The 13,556-nt window shown below is 46.2% G+C and overlaps 1 protein-coding gene across 8 annotated transcripts in view; it reads right to left on the bottom strand.

Annotated features, from left to right (window-relative positions):
* Window positions 1-13,556, bottom strand: part of DAB1 (DAB adaptor protein 1) — a 394,543-nt gene that overhangs the window by 20,464 nt on the left and 360,523 nt on the right. For all 8 annotated transcript variants that reach the window (XM_045546433.1, XM_045546434.1, XM_045546435.1 and 5 more), the window contains 2 exons: window positions 9,164-9,226; window positions 6,735-6,843 (listed from right to left, as the gene is read on the bottom strand). In XM_045546433.1, coding sequence (XP_045402389.1) covers window positions 6,735-6,843; window positions 9,164-9,226 — 172 coding nt within the window. The remainder of the gene's footprint in view (window positions 1-6,734; window positions 6,844-9,163; window positions 9,227-13,556) is intronic.

Below are 13,556 nucleotides of genomic sequence, written 5' to 3'. Positions count from 1 at the left end.
AAAAACTCGAACTGCCACTTCTTATCTACATAATTTGGGGAGTCCCTCTTAACCTCTCCATGGCTCTATCTGTAAAATGGGCACAAAATAATAACTTGTTTCATTGGGTTGGTTTGAAGATTGAGGTTACACATTTAAGGTGTAGAGTACTGCACTTGACATAGAGTGAATATTTAGTAAATGTTAGCTACTATTAATAGCATGATTTGGATCAGACAGAACCTACAGAGTTCTTAATACCTTGCTTGGTATATAACAAACATGTAATACATGGTAGCTAGAGATTTTATTATGCATTACTTCTGCATTGTTATTATTCTGATTTTAGAGAATTAAAAAAAATGAAGGTTATTGTCCACTCAGGGGCACCCCGTATAGTGGTACAGGTTGGGCACTATAAAACCGCAGGGCATGTACTTACATATATTACCATGATACTTGTTTACTTTATTGTCCTTTTCAGGCAAGATATATACATTTTACCAGGAGCACAGGTGACATTTGTTACAATAATAATCGTTCCAATGCCTATTTATTATTAAATGCCTACAACATGCCAGGTACACTATTAGGTTTTACACCTTTACAAAATCCCTGCAGGGTAGGTATTATTACTTCCATTTTAGGGATGAGGAAATTGGTATTCAGAGAAGAAAAGCAACTTGCTTAGGGTCACACAGGTTGCATGAGGTACGATCAGGAACAAACTGAGGTTATCTGTCCCTAAAGCCAGTGTTCTTTCCTTTGTGCCACACACTGCTTCACTCAGATGGCCAAGACCAATTTCTGATCTTTGCAGTTGATGGATCTTGCCTAGCATGAAATGTTTGAGCACGCTGCAGGCCCGCAGGAAACTTCCATGTGTTTCAAGGTGCACGGTGACCACCTGCATGTGCAGTTGAGCCTGAGAGACAAGTTACCAGTCCAGACAGAGAACAGAGGAGCTAGCTTTGCCTGGCCTCTCAAAACAAGCATCTGCACGGCTGTCAGTAGGAACTTGCAGGTGCAGTGCAGTGAGACCAGGAAAAAAGGAGGAATGGATACAGAGTATCCCAGCAACTCCAAGGGGATGATGCGTGGACACTGTGGCACTGATCACACCATGGGTCATCTCAGTGACTCTGGTGAGCCCAGAGAAATGGGGTGGAGGGTGTCTCACTCCAAGCTCTAGTCACAGACTCGCCTGCCTTCAACTGACTGATGATGATGAGGGCTAGAGCCGACATTCAAGGCCTGGCCATTTCCTTGCAAGGTATGTAGACTGTCCCCCATGCCCTGCTGCCCTGAGAGGAGGCTCAGAAGGGGCACAGACAGGACACATGGGCTCTTGCTGAATAATCCAGCAATATTATATGCGTTTATGGAAAAAGGCAGCCATGTCAACAAACAACATAGAGAATATATTGACAGATCACTTAGCCAGCAGTCCCAACCTTTGGGCACCAGGGACCAGTTTCATGGAAGACAATTTTTCCATGGACCAGGGTTGGGGGGGATGGGGAGTGATGGGGAGCAGCTGTAAACACAGATGAAGCTTTGCTTGCTCGCCCACCACTCACCTCCTGCTGTGTGGCCCAGTTCCTAACAGGCCGCAGACCGGTACCGGTCATCAGCCCAGAGGTTGGGGACCACAGACTTAGCCCACCTGCTCCGAAAAAAGAGGGGTGAGGAGGCACTGGACTGATACTTCATACCTGAAACTTGCTTACCTTGCCTTGTCTATCACAGAACAATGTAGTGACTAATCCATCAACAGGTGGAGGATCCTGCAACTCTGTTTTCCTTATTTTCTGATTTATATTGATATGGCTCAGAGCATCATATTAATTTGTTAAAAACTGTGTAGGTAGGCTATGTCATCTAGGCATTTCAAAATATTAAAGGGGACAATGAAAATAGTTGTGATAAGAAGGAGTCCCTGGCTCTGACAGGTGGAAACCGATCCACGTATCTTTCAACCACCCATCCTGATGGCCACTTTGGTGAATGGTGGGTGGCTTCACTCTCCACCGGCCTATCCTTCGCTTTGCTTCCATTCCACCCTCCTCATTGACACTGAGGACTGCTTTAACATGCAAATATGCTGCTTCCTAGTCTTGAGCATAAGGCTCAGATGCCTCAGCTTGGCTCGCATGCGCTTGGGGGTCAGCCCCTCCCACCTCCCTATCACCATCTGCAACTGGCACCCTCACTGGCACCGTGGCCTCCAGAAGTTGCTAACAATAACACCCAACCTGCCATCTCTTGTCTCTGCTGCGCCATCTGCCTGGAAAGCCACCTCCTGCTTCTTCACGTGGCTGGACCTTATTTGCTCTTTGGGACTCAGTTTACCATCACCTCTGCTGGATGCTTTCCCTGCTCTATGGGCTCCACTGGTCCTTCTCTGGGCCTCCACAGTCTCCTGTGCTCATCTCTAGCATGACACTTGTCACACTGCTTTGTAATTGCCTGCTTATTCTGTCTTCCCTCACGAGACTAGAAAGCACCTGCTGGTAAAAACTCTTGATTTTCTCTCTCTCCCCTCTGCCTAGCACTGGTTTTGGCACACATCAGCAGCTCCGTAGATGCCTGGGCCCCAGCAAGGCCCTACCCCAAGGTGAATAAGTCAGAGAAATCAATGCCTTTGCTGCATTCTTCCAAGAGTACAATTAAACTCCAAGATCCATAAGTGCTGTGATCTCTGATGATTATACTGTTGGTGGCAGGTTTTCTTTCCCCTCCCATCATTTTTTTTTTTTTTTTCACAAGGCACTAACAGATGGGCTGTGCACACTTTTCTGGAGAGAGCTATTAGCATGTCTCGCTGGCTTCATGCCATCTGCTCCAGACCAAAGTACAATATTCAAAAGGAAAAGAAGGTAGCACAGGGTAATTGGGTGTCATGTTTGAGAGCTTGCAGGTCTCACTCCCTGTGCCTAGGAGGTCCCTGCAGCCTGGGCTCTCCCTAGCCTGTGAGCGAAGTCTCTGACCATGCGGCCTGTGCATGCCTGAAGGGGCACCTCAGTGGCAGGACTGCGGTTGCACCGGACACAGAGAGCTGTCTGGTGGCTGCCACTGCAGCCACTTAACAGCTTATTAACTGTTTGCTATTAATGTTCTGCAGTAGAGGGAGGAGGTGCCGAGGAGCATCTGTTGACGCCACGGCGTTCAGATCAATCATACATCCCCTGGCTGCGAGGTGAAAGGGAACACCTGCATTGCTGCCTTGCAGTTAGATTTTTTTTTTTTTTTTAGTGATGAAAACTGTCATTTATAACCAGATGCTGGCACCTGGGGATACCCCTCTTATTTGAAAAAAAGAAAACAAAAACTGGACTAAAATAGAAGAAAAACAGTGAAAACTACAGGACGCCTCCAACATGTATATAAAACTTGTATGGTAGCTCTTGTCCATATCATCTCTCGTTTGATTGATTCATTCATTCAAAAATATCCCTACTACGTGCCAATCACTGTTCCAGCCTCTGGAGCTGCAACAAAGAACAAGACAGTTAAAAAAAAAATAATCTTACCCTAGTGGAGCTGACATTTTTGTGAAGCTGATGCTTGCAGCAAGCCTCTGAGGGTGCCATGATTGCTCTCTCTTTAATGTGTGCGTGAGAACTTGCAGCTCCGTGAGGGGAAGACTTGACACAGCAGCACAGTGTATGAGCAGCAGATCTGGGGCTACTGATGAACTGCGTAGCTACCGTCTACTGAGTGCTTACTTATGCAAACACTGCCAGATACCCTTACAAATGTCTTACTGAATGGATTTACTAACGCAATCCTCAGCACAGCTCTACGAGGTAGAATTGTGATCATCCCCACTTCATAGGCAAGTTCCCTGAGGCCTAGAAGAGATTTGGCTGAATACTATGCAGCTGGTTGGTAGCAGAGCCTGTATTTACACATAGTAGATTCTCCAGGCCACCCAGGCTACTCTGCCACGAGCTGTCAAGAGACCGAAGACCTGAGCTTTATTACATGCATTTAAAAAAATGGAAAATAAAGAAAAAAAATAGGTAGGATAGGACATATTTTCTTCTACTTTAGAAATCAGAATAATAAAATAATAATAATAGCAGCATTTTCTACAAGTATCTATGATGTGCCAGCATTTTTCAAGGCACTTTATTTTCTCATTTAATTCTCATGATATTGTTGCAAGGTAAGTACTATTTTCTACCCAGTTATAAAGATGGAGAAACTCTGGCTCTGACAGGTTAAGTAATTTGCCCAAGAGTCCAAAGCTCATAGATAAATGGCTGAATCAGGATTCAAACTCAGCCCGTTAAATCCCAAAGCCCCCAGCAGGCAGCCTACCCATCGTACTGCACGCTCCGGTTCATTTCCCTGACTCTCACTGGCTGGACAATTAGTGATACAGAGATGGAGATTCAACAGCTGCAGAGATTTTTAAGACCAGTTAAAGGAGGAAAAGGGCACATGGTTTAACACCAACTGAAGCCTACTTTTGTTATCCTTGGTAGAGTAAGAAAGCAAAACTATGCTAATTGAAATTAATTTTAGACTCACATTCTGAAATTTGAAATCTTGGAGGTAATCTATCCATTTTTTTTTTTTTAACAGCTGAGGAAAGCAAATCTGGATGTGTGAAAGTGGCTTGTCTACCATTTGTAACGGGGCTGGATAAGCAGCAGGAATAAAACCCGGGTCTTTCAAGCCCCTAATCTGGCACAGGCTTGGAAGAAGGCCCAGAGCAGAGCTGGGCCTGGCCCGGGAAGGTCCTCAGGGTGCTTTGAATGAAAAGTTAGAGCTGAGAGAGATGCGAAATTGCATCTAGTTCCATCTTCTTGTTTATAGAGAAGGGGTGGAGACGAGGGCTGGGTCATTCCTCGGCCTGAAAACCCTGAACTCTGACGTCTGCTGTGACTTCCTGCCCCTCCCTCCAGTCTGCTCGCTCCTCGCCTGGCCAGAGCCTCTCCTGACCACAGCCCGCACTTGCACCTGGCCCCCGCCTGCCCTCTGGTGCTCCACACCCTGCTCTGCTCTGCATTTCCTTTTGTCCAAGCTACTTACTGTTTCCTCACATACTACACAAGTTACTTATTTTCCTGTCTCGCTGATAGCCGGTAAGTTCTCTGCCTGCTGCATTCAGTGACACACCTCAAGCACCTAGAACAGGACGTGGCACACAGTAGGCACCCAGTGAATACTGTGGAATGAACATGGTTGCAAATCAGTCAGTGTGGGCCTTAAGTTCCCATGATCTTTACAGATGAAACAGTGGGGACAAAGCGTGGGTATTTTGAACAAGACTAAAGCATAGGAGAGTGGTGAATTCCTGATGGAAAACCGTTATTCTTACTTAAAATGACATATTCTATCACACCATTCCCAAGGAGATTTTAATACCTACTTCAGGTAAAGAAAATTAGTCATGGACACTATCCCATTTTAGAGGCAGGTAAAACAGATTAGATTGAGAAGCTTAGCAATTGAATACATTCCTAGACTACCTGCACAGTCTAAACTATAAGTTAGATCAGGGGTCCCCAAACTTTTTGGCACCAGGGACCAGTTTCATGGAAGACAATTTTTCCATGGACTGGGGGTCGGGGGGTGGGGCAGGTATGACATGGAGCTCAGGCGGTGATGCCTGGCCCATTTCCTAACAGGCCACAGACTGTACCGGGCCACAGCCCGGGGCTTGGGGACCACAGAGTTAGAGTCAGTGGCCACCAACATTTGTTGCTTCTAGAAGTTCAGGATGATTCCTTGGTTCATGAGGAATAGCTGTAACTATTTTAGAACAGGGTATGAATTTTTAATTTACTTTAAATAAAAAGCAAGATTTATATTTGGTGGCAAGAATTTGCTTCTAACACTATGCAATTAGAAGTAATTATTTATAGAAGAAAAGGCAGGAAGATTTGTATTGTAAAATGTTCAAACTCCATTTGCCATTTATGAGAATAAAGTTGAGAAAGATAAAGCCACAGATTTCAAATATGTAGTTAAAGGAAAACACAAAACTCTTTAAGGCTCACATGTATGTGAAAAACAGAACAAATACTACCTTTGGTTCTTTCCAAATAGAGTAGCCCGGGTACACGGAGCGCCCAATGCCATGGAAACAAGGTAAGATCCCTGGGCCCCACCTATCTGTAATTCACTTGCAGTGCTGTAACTATATACATTTTGTCCCTGTTGTAAAAGTAGTATTTACATTTTAAAGAATATCTGAAACACAGAACAAATACTTTCAAATCACTAAGAGTCCTGTCACCCTCCCAATTCACTGTTAGCAGTTTGCTCTCATCCCACAGGGTTTTCCCCCCTTGTCTGGGGAACCTCCTCTTCCTCAAGTCCGCACCAAATGAGGCAGATCCCTTCTACCCAGCGGGTCTCAAGACGTCTGTGGAGAGCTGACTCCATCTCCTCCCCTGCTCACCGCTTTCTCTCCTCCTGGCTGAGGTGCATGGGAGGAAACGGATCTGCATGGCTGTTGTAGGCCATGCTCCCCAAAGCTACACTCCCGAGTAACCTGGAATCCTGAACCCTCCAGGCGAAAGACCCCACTGAATTCCAGCCAGCAGCAGACCGCAGCTTTGGACCCTACCTCCCCCACCCCACCAGATGGCAGCTTCTCAATGTCACTCGAAGAGTCGCAGGAGGGAATGGCGGCTCCACAGGTGTTCTGGCATAATTTGGCAGCTGGTTCAGTAAACCCTTTCTCTCTCTCCATGCATGGAGGCTGAAGGAAGGGAAATGGGTGGCAGAGGGCTTACCTGAGGGTACAGCAGCAGTGCCGAAAGGTACAGAGCCAAACACGTCTGCACTCGCCGGAAGTGTCTGAGATGAAGATGGGATAAAGGCATCACCTGGAGTTGCAGGAGTCTGCCAGAGAGAGAGAGGCAGAGGACACATGAGACCTGGTTCTGCAGTCATTAATGACACAAGGCACCAGGTGCAGGAATTAAGTGGGGAGGGGCTGTAGAAGGAGGCCACGGTCCAGGCTACTTATGTGATGTGCAGACTAGGGGCTTGTTACATAGACTTTCTCTATAAAATGGGGGAAATGATACCTCCAGAGCTGCTGTGAAGATTAAGCGAAATCACGTATTTTAATGATTATATTTTATATTGCTTAAATTATTTAGCACCACGCATAGGCACATAGTAGGTGCTCAGCAAACAATGGCCAGTATCATAAAGATTTAGTTTGAGCCCCTACCCCCTGGGAGGTTGTTTTTAGGCTATCAAATTTTCCACAATAGCTGGCTTTCAGTCATTAGAAGCAGTCAATTCAAATTGAAATACACTCACTCAAGACCTACTGTGTGCCCAGCTCAGGGCCTGTCACTTGATACGCAGTGAATAAACAGTTGTTGACTAATGAGCAAATGAAGCTTAGCAAGTGGAGCACTGATCTTTGTAGCCTGGGGCCTCCCAGAATTTTGCCCAAATCTTCATTTGCAAAAAGATGTAAATATTTTCAAGAAGACAACAAAACACAATGCCTGCACAGCTGAAAACTCTGCAGTGCCTGGCTCATGCTAGAATTCCAGAAGGCTCTGTGCATGAATGGGAGGGGAAGGTGGGGGTCCTATATGCATCATCTTTTTAACATCCATACCCGTGTACAACAGGCTTTTGCCTACAGAGTGTAAGTCTATTCAATGCCATAATATCCTTTTTTTTTTTTTCCCTCCTTGGAATAGGCTGGGGCAAGCAATTAATCCTGAAACCATGGCAATTAGACAAGGCCATTTTTAGACTAGCAGCTTGCGGGACGAATGGCATTGTTCTGAGGATTATTAAATACCCATTTGGACTGTGCTGGGGTTCAGGGCCAGAAACACAGCCATGAGCTGCTGCGTTAAGCACTTTTAAACACAGTCAGTGCTGTTCTCTTTTGCCCTGTGTGACCTTGGGTGAGTCATGCATCCTCTCTGGGACTCAGTTTGCTCATCTGTAAAATGAAGGGGACAAGGTTAGAAGATCTCTCCAGCTCTTTCTAGCTGCACAGCCCTGCAGTTCTGCAACTGTGAGTTCCCAGGGTAAAGCTGTTATCACCAGGGTGCAGGAGAGAATGCAAATTACTAGGGCTGTCCGGCTTCCCTGGGGACAGAAGCTGTAGCCCGTCCCTCAAGGCTGCTCTGAACATCAGGTGTTGGGAGCAGGGCAGCTATGCCTAGGTCCCCCCGCAGCAGCTGTGGGCAGCAGGGTCTCATGCCATCTGTCCTCAGTGGTGAGGTCAAGCCTTTTCTCTGTGAGGCACATCTTGCCAATGAACCATAGCCCCATCCCGTGGTTCGCACAACTGTGCAGTGCCCACAGGAGCTGTCCCCTCCCAGACGCTTCAGCTGGTACAGCTGCAGCTGACTGCGCTCTGACCACCTCTGGGAATGGGCAGGGAGGCATGGAGGGGCCATCTCGGTACTTTTCTTTGTAGTGGCTGCAGGGTTGCTTTGGGATGCATCCAGAACTGGGATTCTATTTTGCTTCGGTTTTAATTGTTTTCTTCATTTCATTTTCAAATTAGAGCCCCCTGCAATCTCTGCCCTCTCGCAAGCCTTGACCGAGATGCCCTGGGTGAAGCTGTGGCTGGGAATCCAGAGCTTCTCAAGAAGCTCAGCGAGGCCCAGGTCACAGTCTGCCAAGCTAAAGGCAGGTTGGAAGGGAGGGAGGACACAAAACGGGGGACAGAGAGAGGAAGCAAAGAAGGAGAGAGGGAAGGGCAGAGGGGGCACAGGGGCAGATGCTTCCTTTCCTGAGCTGATCATCTACGCTGTGCCGGGCTCGGGATAGGTATTGGCAGATGCCCCAGCATGTGTGCTGTCCCGTTGAGCTTCTTGCCCATATTCCCAACAAGACCACGTGAGCTCCGTGTAGGCAGGAGCCACATCTCATTCAAGTCTCTTCTCAGAGCCCAGCAGGACAGCAAGCGCCTGGGCAAGGTCCTGCAATTGCTGAATGCATGATCTCGCTTATTTCTCAAAACAGAGGCATGTATCATAATTCCTTTTTTTATACTAGCAGAGAACATTAAAAGTCAGAATTCCTAGTTAGCTCACCCAAGTCACACAGCTTAAAAGAGCCCCCGAGTTGAAATCCACCAGCAGGCCTCTTCCACCCAAAGCCCATACTCTGGCCGCGTGTGGGGTAAGGACAGAAAGGGAAGGGTGACAGGGATCAGAGGGTGGTGCATACTTACGGGGGGAGAGGTTATATCAGGGGGGGTGGACATGTCCCCAAAAAGTTCTAATTGGGTCACAGCCTGGAAAGACAAAAAGACAATCACATAACCACAAGGAAAGCTAATGCTGCTGGGCACTGCTTAACAAACAGTCTGATACGGGGATAAGCATTTCTCTTTTTCATCATGACTAACAAACCACACACTGGGTTGGTCACTGCTGTACCTCGTGATCCCAAAGGCAGCATCTTGAATGCGGCCAGAATCAGTTACTGCTCCATTGTGTCTGGCTGTTTATCCAGGCTTGGTTTAGCTACCTCCCATAAGCAATGATAACACTGCTGCACACTTATTTACCATCGGATGCCAGCACTGTCTCTCTCCCCCAGGAGGAAAGGCGGGAAGCTATCTCATCACTGGGTTTTCTGCGTAAGTGCACCCACACATACGAGACACCTTCCACGTGCAAGTACATCAAGCCATGACTTCACGGTCACTGCTCAGTCAGGGCTCCCAGTAACGCCAACCCCGAGAGGGGGGTCGCCACGCCCATCTCTGCAGATGAATAAACCGAGTCTCATAAAGGTGACATCAAGGTCACCCAGGCCAGGATTTGAATTTTCTTAATATAGAGAATGCAGTCACATGGCAGTCTCTGAAAGAGTCCATCCTTAGGATAAAAAAATGTAATTGGAGGAAAAGAAAACATTTAATACCAGGAAGGGCATCCAAAACAGCCCAGCGTATACACTATTAATCACTCCAGGAACTCCATCACGGCAGACACTGCATCATCTCTCTCCCCATCCATCATACAGGACTGTCTGAGCAAGACCAGTCACAGCGGCTAAGGAAACCCTTAAGATACACTTAGAAATTAATCTGCATACACTGCCAGCTCCAGAGACTGCAGGGAGCTTATGGCTTGACTGAATTACGAAAAGTATGCAATTGCATGCTTTGTGCAAACCTGCCCATGGGGGAAAAACACTTTTCCCTCATCTTCAGATCTTAAGTGATAGCTTTGAATTGGGGAAACCTAAAAACACCACTTAACAGAAGGGACAGGGAGAGTCCCACTGCCCTACTGTGCAGGCCCCCTGCACTCAAACTCTGATCCAACCAAGTCATGGCTGGACCTCCAGGAATCACACGATGAAAGGAAAGTTCTTTCCTACGACAAGTGAGTGAGCTTCAGGCTCCGGGCAAGTTGCCACACCTGGGGATGTATTTGGGTTCTACCACTTCCAATATCTATCTGTACCTCCTTAGAGCTGCAGTGCCCTTACCTGGACAGTGGAGATGATAATATCTCCTCTGCAGATTTATTGATGATATTAACAGCAGCACTTTCTTTGAAGTTTGGTTAAGCCTGGTTAAAAACGCACGAAAGCCTCTTTTTGCTGAATGGAAAGTAGCTTAGCCTTGTTAACTCACTTTCATTTCTTCCTTCCCATTGAACTTGCAGATAGAATAATCATGCCCAGCACATAGTAAGGCCCTGAAAGTATTAATTTCCTTCCCAACTACATGATATTTTTTCCATTAACATTGAAGAACTGTTGGGTGCTGGGCACTGTTCTATGCACTGGGAGCATCATAATGAGAAATGCCAAGACCCAGCCTGTAGGGAGTTTATGGCCTGGTGGGTTTGACAATCCAATCCATAGATGCAGATAATTTTAAGGCAATGCATCAAGAATATCAACAGAGGACTCTTTGGGGTACTGTGGGAGCACTGGAAGGGGACCAGGAGTCTGGAACGGTGTGGACAGGTGGGAATGGAAGCAGTGGTGTTACCAACACAAAGGGAGGACGGAGGAGGCTGTCAGGGTGGACGGGGGCAAGGTTGCAGTGGGACTTATGTGCATTTCACAGTCTTTTCCACCAACTCTTAACTAACTTGATTCTCTCTCTTAGGACAACAGTCCAGCAGCCCACGGGGACGGGGTGGCCAGCAGGCAGGGGCTCTCCCACATCTGGCTGGACTTGAAATGCTTCTCTATGGTAAGGTATCTTTAGCATGCTAGCAGTATTTTATATTACTTGGTGGAACTATGCCAGTCCTTTAGACCCTCTCCAAAATTCATAAAAGGAATAATTCTATTTAATCAATGCAAACGAAGCTTCTGGGCTTCCTCGGGATTGGAACCAGACGCTTTTAAAATGGCCCACAACCATTTTCAGTGTTAGGAAAATATTAAAATGAAGTTAATAATTAAGTCGCACAATTTACATTTCAAATGTGTTGAACTCATGGCATGCTTTTACTAACATCATAAATATAATTTATTGGCTAATTTTCTCCTTAAGCACAACTTTTAAAATAACCTTCATTCTTGAGATATAGACTTTCCTTTTGCCAGATGATTTTCACTCAAGGATTAAACGAGAAAAACATGCAGAGGCATAAAACATAGATTGTTATTTCATTCCATTGGACTTGCTGTTTAAATAGAACTTTTGAGTTAATTAAATTTTATAGAAAAAGAGGATTCTTGGGCCATAAAATTAAAAATAATACTAATAACCATATGTGATTGAGAGTCTGGAATAGTAGCTATTTTCACAGGCCTCCTCCCCAGGTTAACCCCAGTGCTTTTATTTGTAACCTAATAAACCATGTTCCATTTGATCATATTGTCCTAATAAATCATTTTAAGGGCCCCAAGAGAATAAAACTAACAATTCACATTTGCAAAACACTTTATAGTTTGCAATACATTTTCAAATAGCTTATCATCGCGCCTGATACTCATCAAGCCCCACAAAGTTGGCAGCACGGGCATGGCTGTCACTCCATATATTTTACAGGTGGCTAACCGAGGCCGAGGTCAAATGACTTGCCTATGATCAGTCAGCTAAAAGCAGCTAGGATGGACTGACCCACACACCCACCAACATCTTGTTTATCTATCTATCACTTTACCAAACCCATGTTAGCTTTGCTAAATGGTGGAATTCTGGCTCTATGATATTCTCTAACCAGGAGCCAGGGTTCCTAAGAGGTCTGCCATGACTTAAGTCATTTGGAATGTCAGCTCGAGATGCCAACTCACCACAGAGAAAGGCCATTCCACCACTGGCATTTCAAATGTCTTCAAGTAGGGAGAGGTAGAACTGGAGATGGCAGATTTTGCCCCTTCTTTAGGCCCATGGGCATTTTTAGGGATAAGAAGAGTGACACCGGAAGCTGCCAAGGCCAGTGACGGAGGTAAGAAGTACCTTAGATATTCAGGGGGTAGCCCCTCAGTAACTCCATCAGGCCTGCCCCCTCCCCCACCATTCTTTGATGTGAACAAGTGATGGTTTCCCAGTAATATCTGGTTCAAGATTAGTCCCCTGGTCATTCTTTCAACTACACCCCCAGGCCCTTCCTAGAGAGAGAGATTCTGAAGGTCCCACTGTGCATCAGCTACTGTGCCAAGAGCAGAGGACAGAGACGAGTAAGGCACACTCCTGTTCCTATTGTCACGAGCTGGCTGTTTTATGGAAAGACAGACCTACCGACACAATTCAATGCAGTGTTATGGAGGAGAATAGCACAAGGGGTTATGAAAGAAGAGGCCACCTCAGGGCCTTTGCACATGCTCCTCCTCCTACCAAGAATACTTGTTCCTTCCCCCACTACCATTCCCACCCATCCTTCAGGACACACAGTAGAAGATTTTTTGTTTGTTTCTTCCTTCTGGGAAGTGTTTTCGAACTCAGTTCGTCCCCCATCCCATTGCCCATGATCCTCCCAGATCAGTGGTTCCCAACCTTGGATGCACACTGAAATCACGTGGGGAAAAAATACTGGTGCCTTGTTCTTACCCCTAAAAATTCTGAATTAATTGGTGTGAGGTATAGCCTCGTCACCAGAACTTGGAAAGCTCTCCTAGTGATTCTAATTTGCTGCCAAGGTTGAGGACCCTTGACCTTGAGGCTTCCCAGCACCCTGTATTCAGGGGTGATAACAGTCATTGTCCTGGCATCAATAATTTGAACATGGGCTGCAACCGGCACATCCATACCAGGGTATGCTGACTGAATAGCAGTCTTGTCTCTTTTATTAATCCCAGGGGTGTACTTGGCACATACTGTTTACGCATCTGAATTCCTACTATATCTTGTTATACTGCACTCTGCTAGGCTAGGTGAGGCAATCCTGTTGCATCTTATCCCATGCAATGTTGCACTATGTTATTACTACGAGCTTCCTCAGGGCAGGGGCTGTGTCGTACCGCATCTCTGGCATCCATCAGAATGCCTGGGATATGTTAGAGGCTTGGAAAATATCTGTCAAATGAAAAGATAGGGAGTCACCTCTTCTCCAACCAGACTCTCATCCACCCACACCCACACACATATGTACATACACACTCACATGGCAGGGCCACCGATTGCCTTCCTGGGAATATCAGAACGG

The sequence above is a fragment of the Lemur catta genome, chromosome 3 (assembly GCF_020740605.2).
Source record: "Lemur catta isolate mLemCat1 chromosome 3, mLemCat1.pri, whole genome shotgun sequence".
Taxonomy (NCBI): domain Eukaryota; kingdom Metazoa; phylum Chordata; class Mammalia; order Primates; family Lemuridae; genus Lemur; species Lemur catta.
Note: the sequence above shows the minus strand (reverse complement) of the source record. Positions and strands in the feature narration are given on the sequence as shown.